At 39.1% G+C, this 27400-nt stretch overlaps 2 protein-coding genes across 2 annotated transcripts; both read left to right on the forward strand.

The window, feature by feature from the left end:
• On the forward strand, positions 1–27010 carry LPCAT2 (lysophosphatidylcholine acyltransferase 2). Its single transcript, XM_035893159.1, has 14 exons — positions 1–135; positions 1115–1332; positions 2658–2770; positions 5909–5969; positions 6990–7048; positions 8336–8370; positions 10763–10817; positions 14048–14130; positions 14689–14771; positions 15844–16040; positions 22966–23064; positions 24872–25013; positions 25285–25648; positions 25778–27010. The coding sequence occupies exons 2-13, from the start codon at positions 1119–1121 to the stop codon at positions 25530–25532; spliced, it is 1389 nt and encodes a 462-aa protein (XP_035749052.1). The 5' UTR covers positions 1–135; positions 1115–1118; the 3' UTR covers positions 25533–25648; positions 25778–27010.
• CAPNS2 (calpain small subunit 2) lies at positions 17339–18411 on the forward strand. Its single transcript, XM_009637615.2, has one exon. It carries the CDS (start codon positions 17454–17456, stop codon positions 18321–18323), a length of 870 nt encoding a protein of 289 aa, XP_009635910.2. The 5' UTR covers positions 17339–17453; the 3' UTR covers positions 18324–18411.
• Positions 27011–27400: the final 390 nt, after the last annotated feature.

A 27400-nucleotide genomic window follows, 5' to 3' on the forward strand; every position in this document is an offset into this window, starting at 1 on the left:
TCTTCAGGGGATTATTTTGCTACCCCTCCGTACCATATGCATTGCATTCATTTTACTGCTAGCATGGCTGTTTGCATCAATTGCAACTTTCCGTCACGAAGGAAAAGGATCTGTGCCGCTTAAAGGATGGAGAAGGTAAAAAGTGACCAATATTTGTGAAAACTCTGCTTTTTTTTCTTTTTTAATAACACAAAGCCAGTATCTAAAGCTTACACACACACACACACTCCTTTTCTTCTTTTGGTTAAAGAGGAGTCCTAAGTGAAATCTTAGTTTTACCCATCTAGGTGAAGCAACTTTTTGATAAGTGTGTGTTATAACAGTAGCGGAGCTTTTTAAATAGGTAGATTTTCAATTGTCTTGAGGCTAAAACAAATCTGTATAAAAATCTTTATAGACTATTTATAAGCCAGGACTTACTTTAGTAATAATACTGATAGGAATATTTGAGACAAGAAACTCATTAAGAAAAGTGTTTGGTAATATTATAAAGGCTGAATTTCTGTGCTGCCCTTGAAGGAGTGTTTTACAGCTGCTTCCGTGGATTCTGGGTTTCCATCGCTCAGCTTCTGACCTCAGAGTAATGAAGTTTCCTTCTCGTTGTGAGGCACTGCAGCTGCACGCAGGAGGAGACACAGGAAGCAAATTCTAACAAGGCTGAGAGATTACGGAGAGTCCCATGAAGAGAACATGTCCCCTACTGAGGGAACAGGTTCCAGTAGGGAACATTGTCATTTAATCTTACTTGTTAAAACTAATAGTAAAAGAACAGTATCAGAGTTAAGCAAGTTCTTACAAAAAGGACACTGAATCTGCTCGCAATAGTGTTATGCTACAATGCTATAAAGTATGGCAAGAGAAATAGCATACCTGGGGGGAGGGTTTAGTATATATATTATAGTATATACATTGCATTATTTTTAACATTATAATTGTTTTCAACATGAAAAGGGGATGTTGCCTTCCCTACTTCTTCCCCTTTAGGCCTACACTCCCTGTGCCTGGCCCCAGTGCTGGTGAGAACCAGGAAATCTTTCATGGGCTTCTGTTTTTAAAGTACAAAAGAAATACTAACTGTTAGATGGATGACATTTTTTTTGTTTCTTTTTACAAGGAGGATGATCCAGACAACCCTCTCACGCCTAACTCGTACCTTGTTCTTCGTAATGGGTTTCCAAGTTAAAGTAAAAGGGAAAATAGCAAGTCTACTGGAAGCCCCGATCTTTGTTGCAGCTCCTCATTCAAGCTTTTTTGATGCCATTATTTCTGCCCTAACTGGAATGCCATCAGTAGTGTCTAGAGCAGAGAACCTGTCAACTCCGATATTTGGCAGTAAGTATTTATGAAAATACAGAATGTTAGAAGTCAGCAATTTGACATGAGGCCAAAAATCTGATCTCTGAAAGTGACCCAGGGGCAGAGTTTTTTAAATTCTTAGGTTCCAAAGATACTGATAGTGATAAGGTATTTCCAGTGAAAACCCCGGGACAACTTGTCTTTCTCAGTTGTTCAAAATGTATAAAAGCGTGCTATTTCATTTCAGATATGAAATATAATATCACTTTAAATTTGCTTTGTACTGAAAGCATGTTTTGTAACTGCTCGGGCTAGGGGCTTTCTCTTAAAATTCTCTCGGTAGGTAGCTTGAGAAATCTGTTCGACTGCTGTCTTTTAACAGTGTGGCCCACAAACGTAGAACACAGATTAGTGAAAATTATTTCAAAGCAGACCATACTACAGTACCATATTTGTAAGTTTAAACATGCAGGAAGTGTTACACTTTTTTTTTTAAATGGGAGTCAAACCAGGAAAGAATGAAAGAGAAGTTACTCAAAAAGGAAATGCAGAGAATGGAAAAGATCAGATGACTCATGCTTTTATTATTTTCTCCTCCTTTTGGCACAGAAAGAATTCCTGTTTGCTTTATTACTAGAATCAGCTGTAGACTTTTTGGTGGCTGGCTGGCTCTTATCTCTATAGGGCTCTTAAAAGAACAAGTCAACAGTAACCAAAACTAAATTCAGCAGGCAACACAGAAAAGTGTCTTTGTAGGAAATAACCTAACTGATAATATATTGACCTTCTTGTAAATGTACAAGAGTGGGACATAGAAGATAAATCTTCCCCAAGTTTCTCATCACATCTCAACAGGTCCACACAACCCGACTTCTGACAAAATGAGTTTAGGGTTTTTTTTCCTGTAATTTACACACAAGTTGTGTATGCTTTGTAACTGAAAAGGGACATCTTACTTCTTCAGCATAGGCTCAAACTGCTTGTTGATTGCAGTCTGCATGAGTTAGGCCTGAGTGTGGCTCACGAGCAGAGACCCAATCAGGTCTTTTCCTTAGAATTGCATGGAAATGCTCAGTGAAAGATAACAGCAATATTAACAGAATGGTTTGGGTGAATTTGGCATGTTTATACCTACTGTAAAGCTCCTCAGCTGGCAGTGTAGATATATTTTCTGTGTCTTACCTCCCATTTTGCAGAATGAGTACAATAAAAATATTCTTATCTATTTAGTCTGAAAGCTGTTTGTGCAGAGTCAGTTTCCCAGTATGAGAATAACAAGTTTTTTGCTGCAACAGAGCCTTGAACCCATGTATCTTTAAGCACTAGCATAAGGCAAATAATTTTTTTCATTTCTTTCACAGCAATTTTAAGTTCCCTTCAGCCGGTATCAGTTTCTCGTCAAGACCCTGATTCACGAAAGAATACAGTCACTGAGATAACTAAGCGGGCATTATCAAGAGGCCAGTGGCCACAGGTAATAAATATGCTACTACTATTCTGTCATGTATTCATACTCACCGTGCATCGTAATATCACAAGCGCCCAGCTGACTGGGATTCTGTTGATGTAAAAAGATGAAGTCAGCTCTCAGGTATATGACTGCTGTAGGAAAGAAAGACGAGAGGCTGGTGCCCCAAAGGTTTTGTCATGACAAATGGGTCAGTTAAAATCCAGCCAGTACCAATTGCTGTTCCAAAATGCAGATGCTCCTGGCCTTCTCTTTCCCCTATTTAAGCCTTCACATGCTGTCTTCAGTGTAGCAGATGAGTTGGTGTATGTGAATCAGTATTCTCAAGCTAGCTTATCTATGAGAAGCTATTGCAGAGCTGTGCTCACAACAGTTTAGGGAGGAACAGTTGATGAGATGAATAACCCATTCTGTTCAAGCAGTTCAAGCTCCAGCACGAACAGTACTTAAGCTTAAAATTTCAGTTTCACATTTGAAGAATAGCTGAGGTGAAACCCAGTTCAAACTTTAGGTTAATAATACATCAAACCCAAGACTTTTAGATTGGACTGAACTGTGGTAAGATTTTACCATGGAAGCAATAGTTACTGATTCTGCACTCTGTTTCCCATGGTCATTCCTCAGCAGCAAGCTGCTGTTGCATTTCTAGGCTTTGGATGGCTTTCCCTCCTAAAGAGTTAATGCAGCAGGGGTTGCTCTGGATGGGGAAAAATGTTGAGGCAGCAACCCTGCTGCTTTTATGACAGGCAGAGGGCTGGGATGGAAATCGCATCTTTTGCAAGAAGAAAAACCTGGAACAGTTGTGAACCTACTAACATCTCATTTGGCAGTGCCGCTCTGCTTTCTTCTCTCGCGTTGACTGTGGTCTGGTCATGTCTCCAGATACTACAAATACAGTATCATTGCCATGCCACTGGACAAATACAGTCAGTGATGCAAGACCTTTCTTCAAAGATATCCTATGTGGATTTGTGTATGCATTCATGCTTTGTGTTCTGAATTAGTTCTTAACTTGTTTTCTTAAGGGTTAATTTGCTTAAAATAAAAAATTGAAAACTCAAAGAAGTGACTGGTTAAGTAGCTGAAGTCACAAGATCTGTTTAGTCACGGTTGGCTACCTCCTAAATGATTGAGAAGAGTTACCTTTTCCTTCACTTTCATTCCAATAAATTACACTTGAGGAAAATTAAAAGAGGCTAGCAAAAATACGGACTTCGGTAGCAGGTATCCCTGTGGCAGCTAGACCTGAATGCACTGCTCTGCTCTGTGCTCTAGAGACTATTGTCTCTTGAAACAGAGAACATTGAAGTGTAACTGCTTCTCATCCTGAGGGAAGACCAACACTTGCCATTTCCTTGAAATGGCATTATTTAGACATTTCATGTATCATTTTTACTTAGCAAGCACCTTACAAGAAGCTTTTTAGTTAGTGTTTAGGCTACTTAATTTACTGACTCATAAACACATTTTTCTAAGCTGCCATAAATATTTTTTTTCCATTATTTTTTTCACTTTGTCACTTATATGGAGGATTTTAAATATGCACATGTCAAAGCTAGGGAGGGTTTTTTTTGTAATACTGTGCTTACAAACTACACTGACGCTTATAATTTACTAAACTGTTAAGGTTTAAGTGATTCCAACAAAGCACTGGTAGACCTAATCTCTGCTGAAAACAGCATGGGAGGAAAGGGGAATTGGCTTTACACCAATTCTGTACTTGGGATAAAAACTAGATCTATATTACGGCATAAATAGTCTATGAGTAAAGTAATCTGGAAATCTCCAAGACTGAGTCAGCAGTACTACCTGGAGTGTCACTGGGTGACTCCTAGTCCTGTGCCCTGGCCACACCTTCCTTCTACGTTGCTGGGGTTTTTTTGAGAAACTTGGCCACAAGATGGTGCCTGTCATACCCTCTTCAGAATGCCTGTGCTACATTCTCTCAGCCCAAAAGAAAAGGAGGAGTAGCTGGATTCCCCATTCCCTCTGCCTGAAACCAAAACACAACAGGCTGGGCAGCACTTGTGCTCATCAATAGCTTGATATTCTGATTAGTGCTTCTCCCAGCCCTGTACCAAAACAGAAGGGAAGGAGGGGATGATTACTTACTCTTTGGCCAGTCACTAGTATGTTTTCTGGGGCTTATGACATGCTAAGGAGAAACATAACCATTTTTGTGTCCATAACACCAGCAAACAATTTCTGATTACAGAATGCATAGTCAAAGACTATCTGAAAATCAGTGTGTGCAGCTGTCTCTGTCATACTTGAGAACAGCCTGTGTCTCGTGGGTAGGACCTAATGATGCCCTCTTTCATCCAGCCTTGACCTGTTCATTCGGACTGAAGTGGGAGCACATCTTGAACACTCTTTTGATCCAGATCACTTCTTGTGCTGAGCTGGTTTTTTTTAAATGCTGCTTGTGATATGAAGAACATAAAGCTTCCTCGTATTCCACAAGGAGCTGGATTTGGTGTGTCACGTTGCAGCTCACTGCGCATCTAGTATCTTTCAAATACTAATTCAGAAACCTTCTGGGTATCTGGTGTGTCGGAGTCATTCGGGTTCAGAGGGTACGTAGTGGTGTGTAATGCCTTCAGAGCTCTGCATCACAGATGCACATAGTCTGTCTGCCTTTTGCTGCTACCTCTCAAGCTGTGATCTGCTCATCACAGCTGGCATCTTGCCTCATGCTGATAGCATCTGTGCCTGTAGAGCCTCAAGAACCTTATGCACATCATGTCAGCCCAGACTATTGATGTTTATACACCCAGCAGTTCAGTAAGGAGCTGCCTGGCAGAGGAACAATTCTCATATCATTACCAACACTAAACATTTCAATTGAAACACTTAAAGCCTTTTGTACCGTATTTCTGAACCGATAAAGGCCTTTCCCCAGAACTCTCTTAAAAAGCATTTGCTTCCAAATCAAGATGGATCAGGTTAACAGGTTAATATTACTGTGAGTATCCTTCACTTATTTGTTCATTTCCTTTTGAAACAGTAATGATATTCTTGGTATGCAGTGTAACACGTCACAGAGCTTGCATAAATGTCAGCCTTTATGTAACTGGTGCTGAAGTATAATCTTTTTATGAAATGTGTGTGTATATATGTTGTTTCTTTCTCTTTAAATCCAAGATACTGATTTTCCCAGAAGGCACCTGCACAAACCGATCTTGCCTGATCACATTTAAACAAGGTGAGAGATTTTGTCGCATCACTGTTGGAAAATAATGTGTGAAATATTAATTTGGTAGTTCTACTAAGGCCTACACTTCTGCAGGTACATCATCCACAACAGCACTGTAGCAATGTCTTGCACCATTAAAGTTTCAGTGGCATTAAACCCACTATTGTATACTAGTCAGTTTATTTTTCTGATTTTTGGTATTTTGTAGAATGCAAAATATCTATGGTATACAGTTAGTTGGTTGAGGTTTTTTCTGGGTACAGTTTTTATCTAATTTATTTTTCCAGAAACTTGACTCTGATTATTATATGAACTACACATGCTACTTAATGATATTCTTTTAGCTCAGCTTAGATGCCTGTAAATTTTGCCGTGCAAGACTTAGCATCCAAGTTATGAAATCTCTTTGCATAGTGCTTAGGAAGGCACAGGCCAATAGATTATTTTTAACACAGAAAGGTACTTGATAGCACCACTGGTTATTAGGTTGTTGTGCTGCACTTCAGTTAAAGCCACATTGCTCTCCTTTCTTACTGTTGTACAGTGTCTTGGGTAGCAAAGTTACAACACCAGTACTATATGCTCAGATCCATATCACTTATGAAGATGATCAGAACAGAGAAGGGTTCAGGAAATGCTCAACAGCCCCGTGAGCATGTGATCCTTTGAAATGAATGCCAGTCAATGGGGAGATAATACACAGAAGATGAGTTTGAGCAGACCGGGAATCTTAGGCAGCTTTCTCCTTGAAAAGGAGACTAACCCTTTTCTGCCCTGACATCTTGCTAGTTGCACCACTGGTTTAAAAAAACCAAACAAACAAAAAAACCACACACCAAAAAAAAAAAAAAACAAACGCCACCCCACAAAAAAACAAAACAAACAAGCAAACACAAAACCCACTTCCCATTCTTCTCGCCTTTTAAAAAATTTCTCCTTCCAGATAACAAGTCTTACATGAATTAGGTAAAACTCCCAACTGCTGTATTAAGCTTAGTTTTAACAATCAATTCTGATTTGTGGTTGCAGGTGCCTTTGTTCCACGAGTCCCTGTACAACCCGTGCTGCTCCGATACCCCAACAAGCTGGTAAGCCGAACATTCTTCTATCACTAACTAGCAATATGGAAGTCAAAATCTTGACTTTAAATGGGACCTATGGTAAATATTTTGCATTGTAACTAAAGAATCTATTGTCTTGAACTTTAACAGGAGAGCTCCTGGAAGCAGTGTCATACAACCAAGTGTCACCATGGTGTAGTTGCTATTCTGATTGTGAAAAACTTACTGCTGGGCTTCTTAAATACAGTTAAAGTAAGAGGGAGCATGGGAAAGTATTGCAGCGGAAGTTAGAAACTTCCTGCAAAGCCACAGAGCGTGTACTTAGAAGTACAGAAAAACTTCCCTACTAGTCATCATTTTTTTTAAGCTCAAAATGCTCTTACCACGAAGGGGCTTGCAAAGTTTCTGAACAAAAGCAAAGTTGACCCATGCAGTACCTCCAACACCCCCTCCTTCAGGCACCTCAGGAGGGCAGCTTTGCAGATGGTTCTTCTCATGCAACTTTCCCTTGTCTTGCCAAGTAAATATTTACACTTTCTACCAAGCACAGGGGTGCAGACCTATGGCTCTGCTTCACTGACAGGTGCAATGCTGGGACATTAGCCTAGCAACTTGTTAACTCTTTTTATTTTCTGGTCATCCAGCAAATCAAGAAAAGACCAAACTTTTCATTCCTAACAGTTTTTAAGAGGAAAAACAAGTGATTGTTATTGTTGTTGTTATTGACAAAGATTCCTTTGTAAAATCCTTCTACAGATCATTTCAAAACAGTGAAGTGAACCACTAAAGGGGATTGGGTATTGCATTTCACTGATGGGATTTAAGGATCTGCAGTATGCGTTGTAAAAATTATATATTGGGAATAATAAATTTCTAATAAGAAAAAAAAGCAAAGCAAAAAAAGCAAAGAAAAAGCACGGTAGATTACTTACGCAGAAATGTCCTTAAAAACTAAACCAAACATGTTTATAAGGGTGCCTCGCTAAAGGGACTGGTGAAGTCCTCTGGAGAAGTCGTGCTATTTTTTTCCTACTTCTGTTGTTTGGATCAGAAGGAATGATTTAAAATATCTAAGTAACTATACAAATTTTATTCCCAATTGGTGGTATTATCAAAAGTCTGCCATACTTGTTTCTAGATTTTTAAGGCAAGGAATCCTAGTCACCTTGAAACCTTTATTAATTTTCACAACCGGGCTATCAAACCATCATCTGCTTTAACTATATTTGTGCCTGTTTTATATTGCAACTTATCTGCTCTCTTAACTTTCATCTGGTTTTGTCATACATTTCTCTGTTTTATTTTTTTCCTTAGGATACTGTGACATGGACATGGCAGGGATATTCACTGTAAGTTTTTTATCCCTACTGAAAATTACATGTAGAATTTTTTCCCCCCATTACTAAACAGTCTGCCAAACAGATTCAGCTAAGCCAAGACACATGTTCTTCTACATCTGTTTTTATGATTGGGAAATACTTGGGGACAATGCTGTCATGCAGTAGATTTCATATCTGAACAGCTAGAGAAAGGGTTTGCAAATGGGGAAGCGTTATTTCCAGCTCTGCCACCGTTTTGTTTCATTTTCTCCTATGTTTTGCACGTTGCCGTAGAGCAAAAGAAAGATTTGAAATTCTTTTTCTTTGGGGAACAATCACAGTCATCAAAACCCATAGATGTTTACCATTTCCTAGGTGGTATACAAACAAGAAAAAATAAATGTTAATTTATCCTCTCTGTTTATTCATTCCTCCATCTCATTTGAAGAGTCATATTTGAGAGTAAATGAAGAAGATGGGCAAAACAAGTATTAATTTTCCCCATCTTCCCCCATGCTAACATCTAGGATTCTTCTTTAGATTTTTATTTTTGCCTGACTCAACAAAAGCAATTGTCTCGAGATCCCAGTGAAGAGGCTATACATACAGTATCTGACATTAAAATAATGAAAAATATTTCAATAAACCATTTAAGCAATGGATCTGTGTTTATTTCTCAACACAGGTGGCCTTCTAATGCTAAAATATTTTATTAAAGTATTAATTTAAAGTATTAATTAATTTCAGCTGCACTGAAAATACTTTGTACCTTTTAAACATTAATTAAAATGTGGATTTTCAGAATCCATATACCACATACCCATATGTAGTGTATTTAAGTACCGTAGTACTGATTTACTAAGTGACTAAAATCTAAAGGAACTAATTTTGAAACATGTCTGAACTAGTGGAGCAGATCATAAGCACATTTTAAGCTATCATCAGTTAATTCTAGCACCTGTACCCTTGTAGAATGGACATTATGAAAGCTGACCTAGATGAAAATGTCCATCTGATTTGGTTTCCCAAGAATTTTTTGCTATTATTATTACTGCTGTTACAGTTATCAGCATACTGAGAGTAATGAATATTGCAAATTCAGTAGCATACTACAAATTTCCCCTATGAAGGGTTTATGCTGGAAGACTGAAAAGGAGCTATGTCTTTAGTTATGAGAGATGGTGTAGGAATAGGTGAAGAAAGAAATGAAATCAGAGGTATTCCTGTGGAAGGGAGGACACTGCCCATTCACTAACATTTGAGAACTCCTCTAAGCCTGGTGGCTGGATGATGAAGACTCAAACTGAAATCTGTGAGAAGATGAAAGGAACAGCTTGGCAAAATCATGGGAAGGGAAGGGATGGATGGGGTAGGATCTAGGTGTTCTTAACAAAAATGACGGGAACTGGGAAAAGAGCATCCCTTATGCAAACCTGCAGATCACAAAATGCAGAACTGTCACAGTCTTTTTTTAAAACTTCCTTGATATTGCAGCCGGGATGGGACAGTACCAGACTCCTCCTCAGAAACCTCCTGACCTAGTTTCTGCTTTCACTTACTCCTCCTTTCTTACTTTTGTGCCTTACCGGGAGGAAAACCTAACATTATGTGTTAGAAAATCAAGCATTAAGAATGGATTCCTGGAGAAAGTAGAAAGGATCCCTTAGTTCTTCTCCTGCCTTTTCTTTTTCTCTTTTTTATTTTGTCCAAAACAAGAACAGAAGAAAGACTGCTTGAAGGTTTAGAATTATTAGAATTTACCTGATTTAAAGAGCAAATGTGCATTTCTGCTTAAAAATCACAGTGAAAATAAGGCAGAAGTGGAAGTGATTATGCTTATCCTCTTTTACAGTTTCTTCCTCCCCCTACCTGTTGATACTAAAATTTGTGACGTCTTCTAAAAGCAGTGAAGGTCCAGAACATACAGACACTTCATTAACACATTTGTGGAAACACTACCATACTTTGCAAAACATCTAGCTAATACTAACAAATCCTTGCTTCAGTTCTGCAGAAACAAGTTACTGGTCCCATTTTGCAGATGAGAGAATAAAAGATAAAGTAATGCTACTTCTCAGAATCAAAGCTCTTAAAGCTTTAAAATTCAAGAGGTATTCACCTCTTTAAAGTAACATATATATATATTGTTGGCCAAGGAACTGTATAGTATTGTTAATATGCATGACAACAGACAACAAGTTGCCTGCTCAATGAGCAAGAAGCAGGTATAGACAGAAGCCCTGCAGAAAAAAATGTTGAAAGCAACATTTCAGGCAACTTCACTGCAAGGTACTTAAAAACCTTACCCAGTACTGGCTGTGGTTTTGTCAGTGCTTTAAAAAGTTTCATCTACTGACATGGAAATACTTTGTTGTTAAGTAAGTAAAATGTATTTTTCTTTCTCTTTCTTCCTTGCCTGCAGAAAAGAGCTATGCATAATGACGCTGTGTCAGCTCTTCACAAGAGTAGAAGTTGAGGTAAGAATTAGAAATATTTTTGTATTAAGATCCAGCAACCAGGGAATTTATACTTCAATATAAATGCATTATTCACATTATTAGTCACTGTTAGTGAACAATAAACAAATGTCTCAGAAACAAGAACAGAATGGTGGTAATATATTTAGATTTGTTGTCCGTATCTATGTATCACTTAATCTCATGAGTTCCTAAAAGAAAGCTGTCAGAAATGTCTTTACTTTTAAAGCATTGTAAAATCATTGCTAATTATGACCACATGCATTTTACAGATGTTAAAACTAAGATTTGTAATATGTTATGTTAAAGATAACAACTTCTCTATTTTTCCCACCTTCTCATTTCCCTGCTCCCTTCAAAGTATCCTTGTCTTTCTCACCATCTTCCCAGACTGAACTCTAAAATGCTTCTGCAACTAAGAGCTTACTTAAGGACTCTAGTACTCGCACTGGGGAGAAGGCTGAGCCTTGTATTATGAACCTCTTCCCTTGATCATTAAAATCAGCTGCACAGCACAAAGACAGACGAATGACAACTGAAACAACATACACAATTCGTAGTGTCAGTACACTTAGTCTAACTGCTCCCTGTCAGAGTCAATGTTCAAAACACAGCAGCGAGGAGCCACGTAACTGAGGTGCAATCGGTTTGTTTAAGTGTTGTATTTCATGTTCCATACCAGACCGCAAAGGATTGTCAGTGCAGACTAAGCTGGTTTAGGGACCTGAGGAATGGAAGAATTTCAGACAGGTTTTCCTGTTTATTTGCAAAACACAGAATTAGCAAAGTTGTGCGAGCTTTGTGAAAACAAGCAACGTTGCTACTCCTAACAATTAGCAATATGGTCTTTGTTGTGAAACAATGAAGTTCACCTTAAGGGAGCACCTCGTTACTGTGTACTAAAAAGGCAGTTCTCCTAGTGATTTCATACAGAAGGACGTATCTATGTAATTTATATATGTGGGAGCAAGAATCAGTTAATGTAGCCCTTCCAGTAGGTTTATTTTCCCCTACTTCAGAACAGAACTCAGCCTTCACAGTCAGAAAATAAATGTCATGTTCCAAAAGATGAAAGTGGAATGTGAAAAAATATGCAGCTTTCACAGCAGCATGTGTCCCCAAAGTGGAACTAATTTCTTAGCATCAATGAAGAAGTCCTTCCATTTCTAAAAAGAGAAGGGGGAGATTTGCCTGCGGAAGGAGGGATTAGGGACAGATATTTCCCTTGAGGTCCCATACTGGGAGGAAGTAGCCTCTCTGCTCCCATCAGTCTTGCACTGCCTCTACCTGCTGTGCCTAACAGTGCCGTACTCCTGCAGCCCAAGGGGGCATGTGCATGCTTGTCTAGTCATAATTCTAACAAACTGTGGATATTGAAGGTTAAACAGGGAACCTGACAGTGAGTTTTAGGGCTGCAAATGATACAGCATTTGGCAAATTCTGTAAGAAGAGAGATTAGGTCAAAAGCAGATCAGAGAAGTATTTTTGCTGCCAAAAGAGCTGTGAAGAATTTTTCTTACAGGACTGCAATTTGACAGGGCAGGTATGCTTACTAGTCCTCACCAAATAAGCAGTGGGGTGTGTGAGATCATGCATGCCACCTCAGGAGGCCAAGAACCCAAATTCTTCATCTTCAGCTGTGGTTTCTGGCAAACTAGTGTTATGAATAATTGTAGGTGGGTTTTCTGAAGGGGACTGAGGTGTTCTTTAACATACCAGAAATTCAGGTTGCTGTCTGAGCAAGACCTCAGCCTCAAATGATATAATGACCACGTTCAAGACCATGACCCATGTTTGCATAGATAAACTTCTTGGAATTATGACTTCATCTTACCCAGTGAAGACACGGTTTTCTGTGTCTGTACAGTGTGCCTGTGCTTCCTCAATTTAAGAGTTACGTGGCTTCTGAAGGGGAGTTGTATAAGCAGGGACATACGTCAGACTTGAACATATTTGGCAACTGCTTATAGAAGGAATGAAATCTCAAACCTTTGTGTGAACAGCTGGACCCCTGCTGTCCTTACAGGGCAGAAAGCTTTTAGCTATAAACAGAAAATTGTTATGGTTATTTGACAGATAACCAATTCCATAAACTTACTGGTGTTATCATAAAGAGGCAGCATTGCTTAAAAACAAACGTAAAAAGGTTGTTCAGGATGGTCTGTGTTTCTATGGGACAGTTACTGCTTTATTAGTGCAGCACCAGCAACTACAATGTAACTGAAGAAACATATTGATGCATAATTAGCAACTGTGTCTTCCAGTGAACCATGAGCAACACCTTAGACTTACTCTAGAATTGCTGTATGCAGGGGTGTAAGGGCGAGATGGCAGGGCGGGGAGTAGCAGAACTGGGATGGACAATTACTGTGCCTTTTCTCAGTTATGGTTAACAGAGCTGCAAGTGAACACTGTAGGCTGAAGCAGAAAGAACAAAATACTCCTCCACACACACTACTTTGCAAACAAACGGATGCTGATTCATGCCATGTTAGATAATATTTCATCTATAATACGTTTTTAGTGTAATGCTACTTCAACTTTGTACATATTAGCATTGAATCCTCAAGAGTAAATGTGTTGCAATTTAGATATGTGGGGTTTTTTCTAGGTTTGGGAGGAGAGGGGTTTGTTTTGTTGACGTTTGTTAACTCTCTGTTTGGAGTTCCAAAATCTTACAGAATTTGTATCCAGTTAGTGCTCTACTTACAGTTCAGAACTAAGATTCCTTAACATTTTTACCACAGAGGGAAAACTTACAGGAAAGTTATCAGTCACTTGCCGACAGATACAATTAACAGGTATGAGATGGGACTGCAGTGTGTATTTAAAACATCATATATCTTACATACACTATTCCAGTCTTATAAAGGATCTTTGAAAAGGAGTGTACAGTATTTCAGACTCACATTCTTACCAAAGTAGCATTTAATTTTCTAACTAAGTATGCATTTATTATGCTTTCCTTCTTTGGGGGTTTGATTTTTCGTCTTAAAGCAGCTTCTACCAATCTCTAAGAGGCAGGTTTGGACCAAATCTTATTTGTGTGGCTAGGGCAAGAGCCCGAGTGGTTTATAAGGCAGTTGAGACCTCTAGTGTCCAGTTCCTTCATTGCATGGATGAGTTTTTTTCCTCCTTTTTTTCCACCATTCCAAACAATAACAAGAAATTGTCCATGTTGCTAACAAAGTGGTGAGTATTGAACTGATTGGATAACTCCTCTCTTTCAGTTTCTGCCTGTTCATGTTCCTACTGAGGAAGAAAAGAATGATCCCATTCTTTTTGCCAACAGAGTCCGGCAAACCATGGCAACGTATGTAATCAGTCATGAATAAAATCTTTGAGAACTTTTCTTTTATATCCAGCAATTCCATATATATCCTAGCCATAAAGTACAATTCAGTCAAGTCCCACCCACGTACTATATGTAGAAATTGCTCTGGATTTTCACTAAGAGGTGTCAAATTGATATACTAAAACACCCTGATTGTTTTTACATGGAGCATAAAGAAGATTGTCTTCCATTGGAACATACTATGTTCAATTCATGGCAAGCTGGAATAAATTGCTCCCTTATTTGCTTGGCAAGAACAAGTGGGTGGTTTGTTCTCCAGTGTTACTGGGCTGCATTTACAAGACTGTAAATCTTAAAACATCATGACACTGTCGCAATGTAGTTTCACAGTACGGTTTCCCAGTTTCACAGAATGGTATGTATTGCTTTATCCTACTTGTAGCAGTGCAAGAATGAATTATCATTTGTTTCGTATATTAGCATTAAAGCCAAACTGAGACAGGGAAGGGAAACAGTCAACTAAAAGTAATTTTAATATAAGAAATTGATTTTTCTTTTTCCTTATTTTTGTTTCAGTGCTTTGAATCTACCAGTCACTGATCACACTTTAAAAAAAAAAAAATTAGCAAGAAACTCAAGTAAGGGAAGTTTAGCTGTCAGTAGCATTAATTACTGCAGTGCTGCAGGTGGTGGCAATCTACAACAGGATACACTACCTGACAACTGACTTGGCCACATGTATATATGTATACAACTTATGTACATAAACTATATGGAAATCAGAGATGAGGAAAATCCCAGTAAGAACTAGTCCCAAGTAATTTTTGTGGGCAGTGTTACAAGAGGAAAAATGCATTTTTCTACTCATTTATAGATTTATCTCACCAAAAGGTGAGGAAGGTAGAGCAGTACTTATTTTAGGCACTTGATGGTAATCTTGGTGACAAAATTTAAATTGCTTTTGCGGAGATGCACAGGCAGTGTGTGGTAGGAAGTAAAAAACCTTCTTTCCAGCCTGAGACTTCACCCAGTGGCTTGCTGTTCTTGGTTGTACTGGGCAGCCATGTTTCCCTAGTGATGTCGACTTTTTGTGTCTGGATACAGTGAAATTTGAGGACAGAACCACTTAATCATACAGTAGCTCCATCAAATAACCTAGAATGGCTGTGGTCAAATCTGAAGTATGTGAGCAGTGAATCTTGACTTATTACGTATTTGCTATATATCCGTTTATAGAACTCTGTCTGGAACAATCTTCAGTAGTTACATGGCAATCCTAATGATTCTTGCTGAGACGCAGTGGTGTATTCCTGCAGAAAGATCAGATACTTCTCAGGCTGTAGCAATACTAGCATTTGGGTAGAGAGTTAGCTAATAGAGCTGAGATCTATTCCCTTCTTTTAAGAAAATATCCACCCTAGAGCATGATGCAGCAAAATAATGCTGCATCTGAATTTATGGTAATGAAAAGCTCTCTACTAGACTAGCTTAGTAACTGGACAGATGATTCTAGGTTTGGGAAGTTACTCTAAGGAAGTCTAATATACCCAAGCATAGAACTGCCTGCTTTCAATATTAATAACCAGGGGGAGCAGTCCTTAAATGGCGATTTCATATAAAATAGCAGGCTGGAAGTACAGCATTTCTACTGCTGTACGCGCATGCTCTCTTTGGCTATTTTTCATCTTTGAACACTGTAATAAACTCCTACTGAAATTCCATTTGTCCAAGATCTGCTGTATAGAAATATCTCCTCTCCCTCATGTTTGCATAGCCTAAAATGGAATCATGTCAGAGAGCAGCTGGATACCTTTGCTGCTATTGCAAGTGCTTCCAAAGGAGGAAGAATTGGAATTGAGGAGTTTGCGGAGTACTTGAAGCTGCCTATTTCAGATGTCCTCAAAGAGCTGTTTCTACTCTTTGACAGGGTGAGTAGCTGGTTAACTGACTTCACATCTCAAAAGGATATTTAGTCTATTATGCCCAGCTTAGTAAATGCTTCTTGGTTAGCAATTCCTGTAGGCAAGATAGGTGACTCTTACAGTTTCCTTCTTAAGTTTCAATGGAAAAAGGTTAGTAGGTTTGTAACTTGTGAGATGACAGCCACCTCTTGGACCAAGCTGCTGCACCACCATCAGATTATAATCTTTGTGCTGGTAATGGCTGAATATTTCCTTTTGCCTACCCCAGATTTTGAGTTTATGTACACTCTGACAGCTTAATTAACTGATGTAGTTTTAAGTAGATAATTTAAGGCAGATTGAAGCTGACTAGAATATATGTTCCTGCTGTGTTTGTGAAGGGTGCTATTAGACATAATAAGGTCTCCCCTTGCCTATCTCCAGCCATAAAGGAGGCTACATGTTAATGTGATCGTTTAGGTTCTCCTCCATGGTCAGTGGTGATCTCTCCCATTTTCTACTTCTCTCTGAAGATGAGAAAAATTGCTCTGTGGATGTGGCCCCCTGACTGTACCAGAGGTATCGGTGACTAGAGTGTAACAGAGAATTCATCTTACTTCTAGGCATTCAGTATGTGCTACAGTGCAAGCAGCACATTGTACTGCAAATGCTTGCAAACTAGAGTTTGCTTCTTATCATAGGAGCTCTCCCAACTCAGCATCACTCTTCCTCATCAAGGTAGCTTTAGCAGTACCCTGGTCCTTGGGAGGTCATTGCATTGTATACGCCGATTAAAACTGTTTCAGGATTCTTCCAGATAAAAAGGTTTTACAAGCTCCAAAATAGAGAAGACTCAAATGTATTTCCTTAATTGCTGAATGCATTGAAGCTCTAGCAGAGCTATGTACTCATCCTTTCTTCATTCTTGCCTCCTCATCTTGGACTCCTTGGCTCCTATGAACATGTAGTCTGAGTCCTGAAGCACAGTACATACAATAGAAATAATGGAGTGGTACCCAAAATAATTAAGGGCAATCAAGACTCCTTTCACTTTCCCTATCTGACACAACAGCGTCAGTGACTAGAATTAGCCCTGTAATGTTCAATTCACTAAAAAGTTGAAGGCATAAAAGACTTCAAGAACAGACAAGCCTCTAGTAAGTTTTTGCTGCATTCATCTTTAAGGAGGTCAGCTTAACTGAGGAACAGTCACACTAATGTGGCAGGGCTCTTTTCAAATTGCTTCAATTATGAGCACAGGTATTTTGAGACTTCTGCTCTGTGGCTTTCAGCCTCATGGTAATTTTTTTTTCTAAAAAGATTCCTCAAATCACATACAGCTAACTGTTCAGAGAAGAAAAAAAGACATAGAGGTGTATCAACCATTGACAGAAACTACTGAGACTGCAATAACTCTGGCAGCTGGAGGCAAGCACAGACATGGTGCAGTCTAAGCACGCAGACAAGCTGTGTTTTGCCCACACCCAGCCCAGACACAGTACGGCTTCGGAGAGTTACAGAAGCACTGGATCTTGGAGTAACTGCCTTCAAAAAATCTTCACAATGTTCCTTGCTAAAGCTTTGCTGAGTGGAGGAAGTGGCGGTGGTCGTGGGGGAAGCCTTGCACATGGCCTCGGAGGTCTCCTAACAGGAGGTGGACGTGGAGGGAATCTTGGAGGACTTGTTGGAGGTCTTGTCAATCTTATAAGTGAAGCAGCAGCTCAGTATAATCCAGAGCCACCTCCACCTCCTCACAGTCATTTTATGAACGTGGAAGCTTATGAGAGTGAGGAAATCAGGCAGTTTCGTCGCCTTTTTGCCCAGCTGGCTGGAGATGATATGGAAGTGTGTGCCACAGAGCTAAGGGACATCCTGAACAAAGTCGTTTCCAGACATCAAGACTTGAAGACAGATGGCTTCAGCTTAGACACATGCCGTAGCATGGTCGCTGTCATGGACAGCGATACAAATGGCAAACTGGGCTTTGAGGAGTTTAAATATCTGTGGAACAACATCAAGAAATGGCAATGCATATACAAGCAGCATGATACCGATCAGTCAGGCGCTGTTGGGAGAGCTCAGCTGCCAGGTGCCTTGAAGGCTGCAGGGTTCCACCTGAACGAACAACTCTGCCAGGTAATCGTGCGCAGGTACGCTGATGAGGACGGCAGCATGGATTTCAACAACTTCATTAGCTGCTTGGTAAGACTGGACAGCATGTTCCGGGCCTTCAAGTCACTGGACCGAGATGAAGATGGACAGATCAAAATGACCATTGAAGATTGGCTGCAGCTGACCATGTATTCATGAAGGCATAGCAGAGAAGAATAAGCTTCAACTGGAAGATACACATGGAAGACTATAATCCTGTACTATAGAACTGTAGTCTTTCCCTTGTTCCAAGGCAGATGTAGCTAGCGATAGATAGCTCGGCTTAAAATGTTGTGATTCCTCTTGTGCATGCATTAGTCTGCTTTTTTGAAGAGTTTGTGTAAGTTGTCAGTTGGACAGCTGCCTAAGTCTGTCTCAGAAGAACTATCTCTAGACTCTGAAGTGAAGGAATATGTTGAAGGATCAAAGCTTAGTTATTTCTTCACGTAAAGTGGCTTGTATATGCGTATGACTATTATATAAAAAGCTCGTAACTTTGGTATTGCTTTGTGATGTTACCGTTCCCATTTGTCAGCATTCACTAAGCTGGAATAAAGCTCTGCTTGCCTGAAGGCAATCACCAGTAAAGGGAGCTGTGCAGTTATTTCTAACAAGGGGTAAAACATGAGAGTTGCAGTAACTATAACAATCAATGAATTTACATAATCATATGTAATTTCCTTCCTACTTCTGTTTTTTCATGCTTGTCTGCTGAAGCAAAACCTGAGTGGTACTGTCAGTTCTACCTGCTGGCCAGGACAAAATTGAAGACTCAGGCTATTTCTACAGCCTTTTTCTCCTTCCTACAATTCTATTAACTAGTTTTTTCTCTTTCCTTGAAGCCTTATTATAGTTATAATGAAAACAACTTAAAATCCTACATTTATATTTAGAGAAGCTTGCTGTAATAATGCAGTCACATAGCAGCCAGACAGCCAAAATCAACCTCTGGCTGTCTGAGTTAAATTTTATCAGGGTGCAGCGTCCCACTCAAGCTGGTTACGCAGTTCTGTCCAAGATGTCAATTTTTGAGTAAAAGGAAAAGGAATAACATGAATTGCCAGAGGTACATTTCTTTGAATTAAGGATTACATAGTTGATGAAAACAGCTCTTGCACTGCAATGTAACAAGGCAGATTTCTCAGCAGGGCTCTGCTGCTTTAAAAGAAAATTGTCCAGGGTGTGTACTAGGTGACTGGAATGTGAAAGGATGAGTGGAGCAGCCCAGCCTACTACAGGCAGTCTCCAGCTGTAAGAGTCCCCATGCCCCTGCCCTTCCCCAAGGAGACATCAGTGACTAACCACACAATACCTGCAGGGCATCTGAATATTAATGGGGTGCTGTGGTTTGGTTTTGTTTCTCAATTTCCATAGCTTTGATTTCTAAATCTTGGAGTTATGCTTGGCAGATAGTATTTTCCAAACTGTCAAAATCTCCTCCTTGATATACTTGCCCAAGACTTGTACTTGCAACTTAGGAAAAACTAACTTCCAACTTTTGCCCAGACTTTTTTCCTCCTGCACTTTGTTTAATACCAAAACTGGGTGTCAGAAACAGTAAAAATATTCATATTAGCCCAAACTGTCACAAAAGAGGTCTCAGTTCCTGCCTAATGGCATTCACCCCCCTTCCAGTTATTCAATGGAGAAGCACAAAGTTATCCACGGTGGCATTTGGGCTCTGAGTAATAGAAAACTGAGCACAAGGGAAAGCGTGATACCTCTAGGTGAGCACGGTCCTACCAGGTTTGCTTCAGAATTTCCCTTCTGACTAGTTAGAACTTGCATGTAGCAACAGGTGGTGGAATTTTGGAGTTACAGCAATAGCCTCTTAGATGATGAGCCTGGATATGAACATGAGAGTTGCATCTGGAGTTCCTCCTCAAATGGTCCAGTTGTAGCTTCTCTGTGGTAGCCCCGTAAGGGGCTCAGGGTTTACTTGGCTAACCAGAACAAGAATGACCGGTACACACACATACACACAGACACTTGATTTGTCCTGTTGCCTTACATAGTGAGAAAAAACTCGTTTGGGGGCAGTAGTACCTTAAACTTTATTGACTGCATCCATCTTGCAGAGCTTTGCCAACTGCATAAAGCTAACTGATTATCTAGCCCTAATCTCCTTGTGCAACTCTAAATGGAAACTGTTCGTGCCAATGTAAACTTTCTTGTTTACCAAAGTGTAAAATTTACTGTAGCATATAAAAAAAAAGAAAAACCAACAAAACTCTAGTTACCATAGCATGCTGTAGTGAAAATAGTAGCAGAAAACTAGTTACACCTTAAAGAAAACAAGGGCTGTTGAGGTTACACTATGTTTTGGTTATTTTGTGTAACATAAATACAAATACATAAATATTGATGTTCTACTTTTTGCTATTTAGAGAATTGGAGCTCAGTTCACAGGTTGCTTCCCTAAAATATTCTTGGGTGCATACCCTGCAAACAGAGCTAGATAAGCAAGTGCTTGTTCGCAGTGGTGCTCCACGGGCACTGAAGGTGTTCCAGCATTCTCAGTATAACTCCATCTCTTTTTTTCCAAGCAACAACCCTATAATTTCTTCTTAACCAAAATGCCAGAGCATTTGGAAGTTAGCCAGCATCCTAGGGTTTAGCAGAGCTAGTCACAACATGATCTTGCAAGTACAGTCAGTTTATTTCCTACTCAGATGGCTGGAGTTCTGTGTATCAGATTGCACTCAGTTTTGATTACTGGGTTTTAGCACTTTCATTAAAGTAACGTGACCCTTATTAGTTCTTGTCATTTTTCCACGTGCAGCCAAAGCTGTGTTAACTGATTTCTAAAGTTGTTTTTTAATGAGACTGTATTATTTAAAGTTTACTTCCCAATTCCTTTCCTGTGATACTTCACTTTAAAAATAAATTTAAAAAAATATTCTAATGGCATTGAACAATCCTTTGCTAAGAATACAGTGTACAAAACTGTCCAAAAATAATATTCCATGGAACTTTGAACAATTATTATCTACACTCTTGCTTCAGTTGTTTTAAGAGTTTAGGTTTATAATGATACATGTTAAAGTTAGATCTATTATTGTTATGAGAACTATGATGTAGCCAAAATATTTGAAGTCAAACTCAGCAGCACAAGAGCGCAGATTTGTAAATAAAATAGCATTTATGAGAGAACACTGTCCTTTTCTAATGATTAAAAACTGTCAAAAGTTTAGCCCTTAGACACACGCAAAAGTAACTTAAAGACTATTTTTGCTAAAAAGGTTCCTTAAAATTCACAGGCCTTTAAAGTACAAAATGTTCAAAGGTTGCATGCCTTCAGAAAAGGTTGATTAGACCATCAATATAAAGAAAATAACGGTTGTCTGTGCAAAACAGTCTTGAATTGTTTTTGAAGGCTAAATAAATTGGTATCTTAGCAGTTTTAAATCCTGTCAAATATATAGCTTGATAAAGAAAAGTTAATACTGAATCCATTATTACACGTATTTTGTTAATCAAGGACTATTGTAAGACCTCAATTCAATAACAGAAATCCCTATTTTATAGAACCTAAGATTTTCAAAGCATTCTCCAAAGCAGCCTTAGTGTTTCTCCACTGGCAAGCTCCATGTACCACTACTCAGCAGCAGAAGGCCAAGAACCGAAAGGTTAAGATTGGTATGCTCAAGTGGGCATTAGAAGTTGGTAGGACAGCCAGAAATAGAATCTGGATCTGGCTGTTCACCACGCATTTATCCAGGAGACCACCCCTCTCTGGCTTGGCTGAAGAAGTTTTGTACGGCCCTCAGACTTAGGGAGTCCACTTCTTTAAAAATCTTTTCTTCTTGAAATGTACAACACATTATCCACAAAAGGAACTCCGCTTTACGCTTTTGTTTGCTTTTAAAATGTTTTTGATTGTGAATGTTCCAAACTACGAGCTACCAGTCATCCCTACCATGCTTTCATTAACTACTCTGTGTCCCTTCACCTAACGCTTACGTATGGCTTCTTCACCAGGCTGGCTGTTTCCCAAAACCCCGAGAAACTTTCTGTGTGGTCACAGGAACACTACTGACTTAAGCATACATTTCAGTGGGCATCTGCCATTTTCCCTATCTGCAAATATAATGCAGCTTACACAGAATTAATCACAAATCCCATCGAAGCCAGCTTCAAATGTTTTGTCAGTGTAGCTTGGTAGATAACACCTTGAAATGTTCGTTCAGATCAAAACTGGAGTTACCAGAGAGGCTGTTACAATGAATTCATTGCATTTCTGGCTTAAAAGGTAGGACCATGTATTGGCTGCAAAACACCACGTAGGGCTTCAGATAGACCATGTAGATTTATGGCATCATGAGGCTGTACTTTCACTGGCATATATTTTATTACTGAAGGTTCTTAGGAAGAATTAAGGCAACAGCCTCACTGTTGGCCTGTTTATTCCAGGATGTTGCATTAGTCTCTGAACTTTAGCAAGCGCCAGTGCTCCGTGAACTGTTAAAGTTACCTTAAATACATGTATTCCAATTCTTGTCAGAGGCTTCTTGGAGGTCAGATACTAAAGAAAAACTTGTAAGTTGTTTTAAATCTTTTTTGTTTGGGGGTATATAAGAAATTGATACCCAATTTCTAGCTATTGAAAAATACATATATTGCTGCTTCAGCCCTAGTATTACATATATTTAGTGAGCTGTTAGTATTTTTTCCAGGAAGAACAAATACCTCCAGTGTTGTAAACTGTCATAGTGCATATTGTACAGTTGTTTTATACAACCGCTTTTAAAGTGATTTGCTATATTAACTATAACTATTGCCATATGTATTTTGGTTACAGAATGGAGATGGCACCATCGACTTCAGAGAGTATGTAATTGGTTTGTCTATTCTTTGTAACCCTGCCAACACAGAAGAGACTATTCGGATGGCATTTAAGGTAAGTTCAATTTAGTGTAAATCTACAAATCTGACAAATCAAGATTGACTACAAATCTGTTAGCTTTCAAATCATAAGTTTATAGCTTCAATCTGTTATGCAAATGTGAGTAATACTCTTAAACCAATTGACATTTAGCGTGTGAAGGGGAGAGAGAGAATTGCAGGCATCAGCTTCATAGAAAAGGGTTTCAAAAGCCATGTAAAGGCACTAATGAATATGTAACTTGGCAGGATAACTCCAAAAATGATTCAGCAGCACTTGCGGGTTTTTCGCCTGAGGTTTTTTCTCTGTCATTCTTCAGTGTCACAAGTAGACAATAGATGGAGCAATATCCTCTTGTGGGTCAAGCGCTCAGTAAAGTCACTGTTGTTAACAAAGAGGAGGGGAAAAAAAAATCCGAAGGGCTGCTCAGGACTGGCACCTCCAAAATTGGGCTGCATCTAAGATCATCTATTGGCTTGTACTATGGTGTCCTGGTAGTATAAGCAGTCAAGGAGCAGTTGCTCCTTTCAGATCTCGGGTATGAGCAGGCAGTACATGACCAGGGATGCCCAGGTTGTGAATCCCTGAATAGGAAAATGCTCGAGTGACCTATTTTTTTCTGTAGATTCAGTTATTTTACCCACTGATCTGTTCTTATGAAACATACTGAACAATATATTGAGATATGGGTCACGTTAATCTTAAACTGGATACTTTTTAGTACTGATGTGTACTTGGGAAGTACCAGAATTTTTATGGCAAACCGTTATATCCATTGGCTGCTTTACAGAGAAGCGCTACAGCTGTTCCAAAGTGATTTGTGCTTTTTCAGGGATGTTTTATCAGTACAGATTCCTATGAAGAAGCAAGCCTAGCAGCTATTGTTGCTGTTTCATTGTTTTGTTTTCTAGACCACCCTCTTCCATATCTTAACAGTTGTGCTGATTATAAAATCAGTAATTTGTTTTAATTCCCAGTTTCAGTGGGAAATGACTGGTTCAGCTCGTAAAAGCCTGTTTGAGTCTGAAGTGGAACTGTGGGTTTCCTTTTGCTACTTGTTTTCTCTGCCACTAAATGTGCTTCCCTTTGCAATGGAAAAGCTTGCCTGTAGCAAGTACTGAAGAATTACAGCTAGCCATCCCTTGTATTTCTCAAGGGGTTGACTCATAGCAGATGGTTACTGTCACTGCGCTGGGAAGGATGGGATGATCGGTGTACATCGACTGCCTGCATTCCAGTCACAAAAATTCCTTGTTAATTACAATAATTCCTTAGTGGGTGACAGATCACATATACTAAAATTCAGGTATTTTATGTCAGAGCATAAACTATGGCAAATTTAATCCAGTGGCAGATGTGGCATAACTGAATGAAAATGAAGTCTAAAACCTAACATGTTCCAGTATACAGTGGCTGAATCCAGTAGACCCTTAGCATAGCTCATGGTCACAACTAACACAAACTAACACTTTGCTTATGCTTTCTTTTTACCACTTTTGTATGAATTTGATTAATGAACTAATGCTGTGAAGTTTGTTTGTTGTTGCAGGTTTGCTACATAACTTCTGTTAGAGAATACTCTAATCCCAACTATAGCATGTACATTGCTTTGCTAAGTGTCTGTTTAGTCTTATTCCAGAGAAAATGCATAAAAACTTTTGCAAGAGAAAATAGCTGAGATGCAACCAGTCTCTTCAAATCCCAGGCACTGTTTGCAGATCACCTCTTGAATACTAGAAGCCTAATACGGGTGGCTGATGTGCACAGAAGGTTCATAGGCAAACTGATTCTAAAGTATGTCTACATGTAATGTCTTTTCCAGCTCTTTGACATGGATGAGGATGGCACTATAACGGAAGATGAGTTTGCTTGTATCATTCAGTCAGCTCTGGGGGTGCCTGAGCTTGATGTTTCTATGCTCTTTAAAGAAATAGATGCAGATGAAACTGGGAAGCTGTCCTATGGTAAGTTACGTCCTTTTGTAACGAAGAGCGCTCTGCTAGTCATATTGCCAGTGAGCGCTTCCTGCCTTTTTTCTCCCTGAAGTTATCTGATGGTCCTCACACCCTGTTTCTGGGGAAAACTTTTGAAGCACAGACCTACACACTTTGTGTGATTTGCCTGAGATGCGTCAGAGGAAAGTAACTGGAGACCAGCTACAGTAAAAGCAATAGGCACTGACATTTTCTTCGATTCTGTTGCTGCACTATAGTGTCTCTATTTTATATCTTTCAGATGAGTTCAAGAACTTTGCACTCAAGCATCCAGAATATGCCAAGCTGTTTACTACATACCTAGATCTACAGAGATACCAGTCAGATATGTTGGAGGAGGATGACATTGAGACACCTGAAGTCAAACACAGTCCAGTTAAAAAGAGTGCAATCCCAGTCTCAGCAACAACACCGACTGCAAGAAATAAAGTTTGTCCTGAAGGCAATGAAGAGAATAACTCAAGTACCTCTGACAAAAAGGATGACTGAGAAGAGTTAAAGAATTCAGCTCTTGAATTCTACAGGATGTTTTTTCGTAGCTATTTGTAAGCACAATTGATACAAAATAGAGATGGAAGTTACAACTAAAAAAAAAAAAAAAAAAGGTTTTTTTTTTTTTTTTTTCACACACGGGGGTGTTTTTACGTAAGCTGAAATCCTGGTTGATGAATGAAAAAATGAAGAGATACTGAAAAAAGGTTTTAAATTTAAAAAAAAAAAAAAAAAAAAAAAAGGTTGTTTTTTTTTTACTTTCATACCAGGAGGAGTTATTCCTGTTGAGTGTAAGGGAAAAATCACTGTAACTATTCTGTCCTTGATGTCAGTATCACAATACTGGGAATGTTGGTCACTGTCTTCCAAGTTCATGTTTCCACAAAAGTGACAGCTGTGCAAAGAAGGGTAAGAGGCTCCGGCGCTGCAGTGACCTCTCAGAAAGGAGACTGAGGAGTCCACTTGTGTTAAAACAAGTGGAATTTTTGGTGCTGCTCAATTCCTTTGCATCCCCAACATGTCTTAAGGGGAAAAAATGATGCTAGTGTTTTAATTTGCAATATCCCTTAACCTTTCTCAAGTTTCTGAGACAGAAATGAGTTACAAGAAGCTGAGAACTGAAGCTGATGTTTTCTTTTAGCTGCCCTTAACTACTTGTGAACTCTAAAGCCTAAGCTTCTGAACAAGACAAGCCTATTCACTGATGTTAACAGGAACAGCTTTTGGCTTAAAGGCTAGTTAAAGGTGGAAATGGCTGCACTTCTAACAACAAAAAGCTCATTGGATTTCCAAGATAGCAGCCCACAGTCTACAGGAAAATGCAGACAATAAGACCCAAGAATTAATGGACTATTTCAAAATAAATAGAATGTTGTTTACAGTAACAACTGTTCAGGATCGCATTAACAGGAATATTTCAAACTTCAGCATGTTTTTATTCTAGTAATTATCAACAGAGGAATGTGACCTCGCTCTGCAAAACTTAAAAAGGCAAATATGCTGTCAAGCCATAGTTCTAGTAGTTAGTATCTACTCTGAAGTTGTCTCCTAGAAACCATGTTTGCATTACTATGCCATTACTCAATATGTTCTTAGAGTTTGATTCAAAACCAAGCTCTTTCTAGTCAATGATTTGAGTATGTTTTGCCTCAGTCCCCTCTAGTGCACTGGAAGTTGGGCCTTTACCTTTTTCCGTCCTTCACCTTAATGCACTTTATACAGTATTTAAAATATACAGGTATTTATGCAAATAACTTGAAAATAAAAACTTGGAAGGGGTGGAATGGCAGGATATTTTCAAATTAAAACTGAGATCAGCAAAGTCTAGAATGTCTAGTACCAAAAATAACCGTTTTTCAGCAGGTTCCATATGTGAAGTGGTAACCTGTGCCTCTGAGTTATTGCTTGCAATGTCTGGCTGCAAGTTCATTGCCGTGTTTAATCTTTCTGTGTTTATAATTGTGCCTATCCTGATGTTCCACATGCTTAAAATAAATCTATATTTTTAAAAGACTTTACTTGAACAGCTAAGTTTTTTTAGTACAGTGGGAAGGGCACTCTGTCTACCTTAAGGGGCTGGGGGGATTTCCAGGAAATCACTCTTAGGATGTCTGACCTTGATAAACACAATGCAACCCAAAGTTGGCATTTTTAGTTCTGAGTGTGGTGACACTTTTCTTTATGGTAAGGGTAGAAAAGTAGGACAGGACTGATGCTCTTCCAAAGAGTTACTTCTGCTGGCTATCTCAAGAGCGGATATGATACAAAGAAGATCTGCAGGTACATGGAGAGACAGCACTGTTTTCTGATGGAAAATAAAGCATTGCCATTTACAGGTAAAATGAGTGACCTCAATCATAGCTGAG

Source organism: Egretta garzetta, unplaced genomic scaffold (assembly GCF_000687185.1).
Source record: "Egretta garzetta isolate BGI_Z169 unplaced genomic scaffold, ASM68718v1 scaffold314, whole genome shotgun sequence".
Taxonomy (NCBI): Eukaryota; Metazoa; Chordata; class Aves; order Pelecaniformes; family Ardeidae; genus Egretta; species Egretta garzetta.

Excerpts from the sequence above, each read along its gene's own strand:
- LPCAT2 (XM_035893159.1), top strand. The coding sequence starts at position 1,119 with ATGATCCAGACAACCCTCTCACGCCTAACTCGTACCTTGTTCTTCGTA. Across the intron at positions 5,970-6,989 it reads CCTGATCACATTTAAACAAG|GTGCCTTTGTTCCACGAGTC; the intron begins GTGAGAGATTTT and ends TTGTGGTTGCAG. Across the intron at positions 10,818-14,047 it reads TCACAAGAGTAGAAGTTGAG|TTTCTGCCTGTTCATGTTCC; the intron begins GTAAGAATTAGA and ends CCTCTCTTTCAG.
- CAPNS2 (XM_009637615.2), top strand. The coding sequence starts at position 17,454 with ATGGTGCAGTCTAAGCACGCAGACAAGCTGTGTTTTGCCCACACCCAG.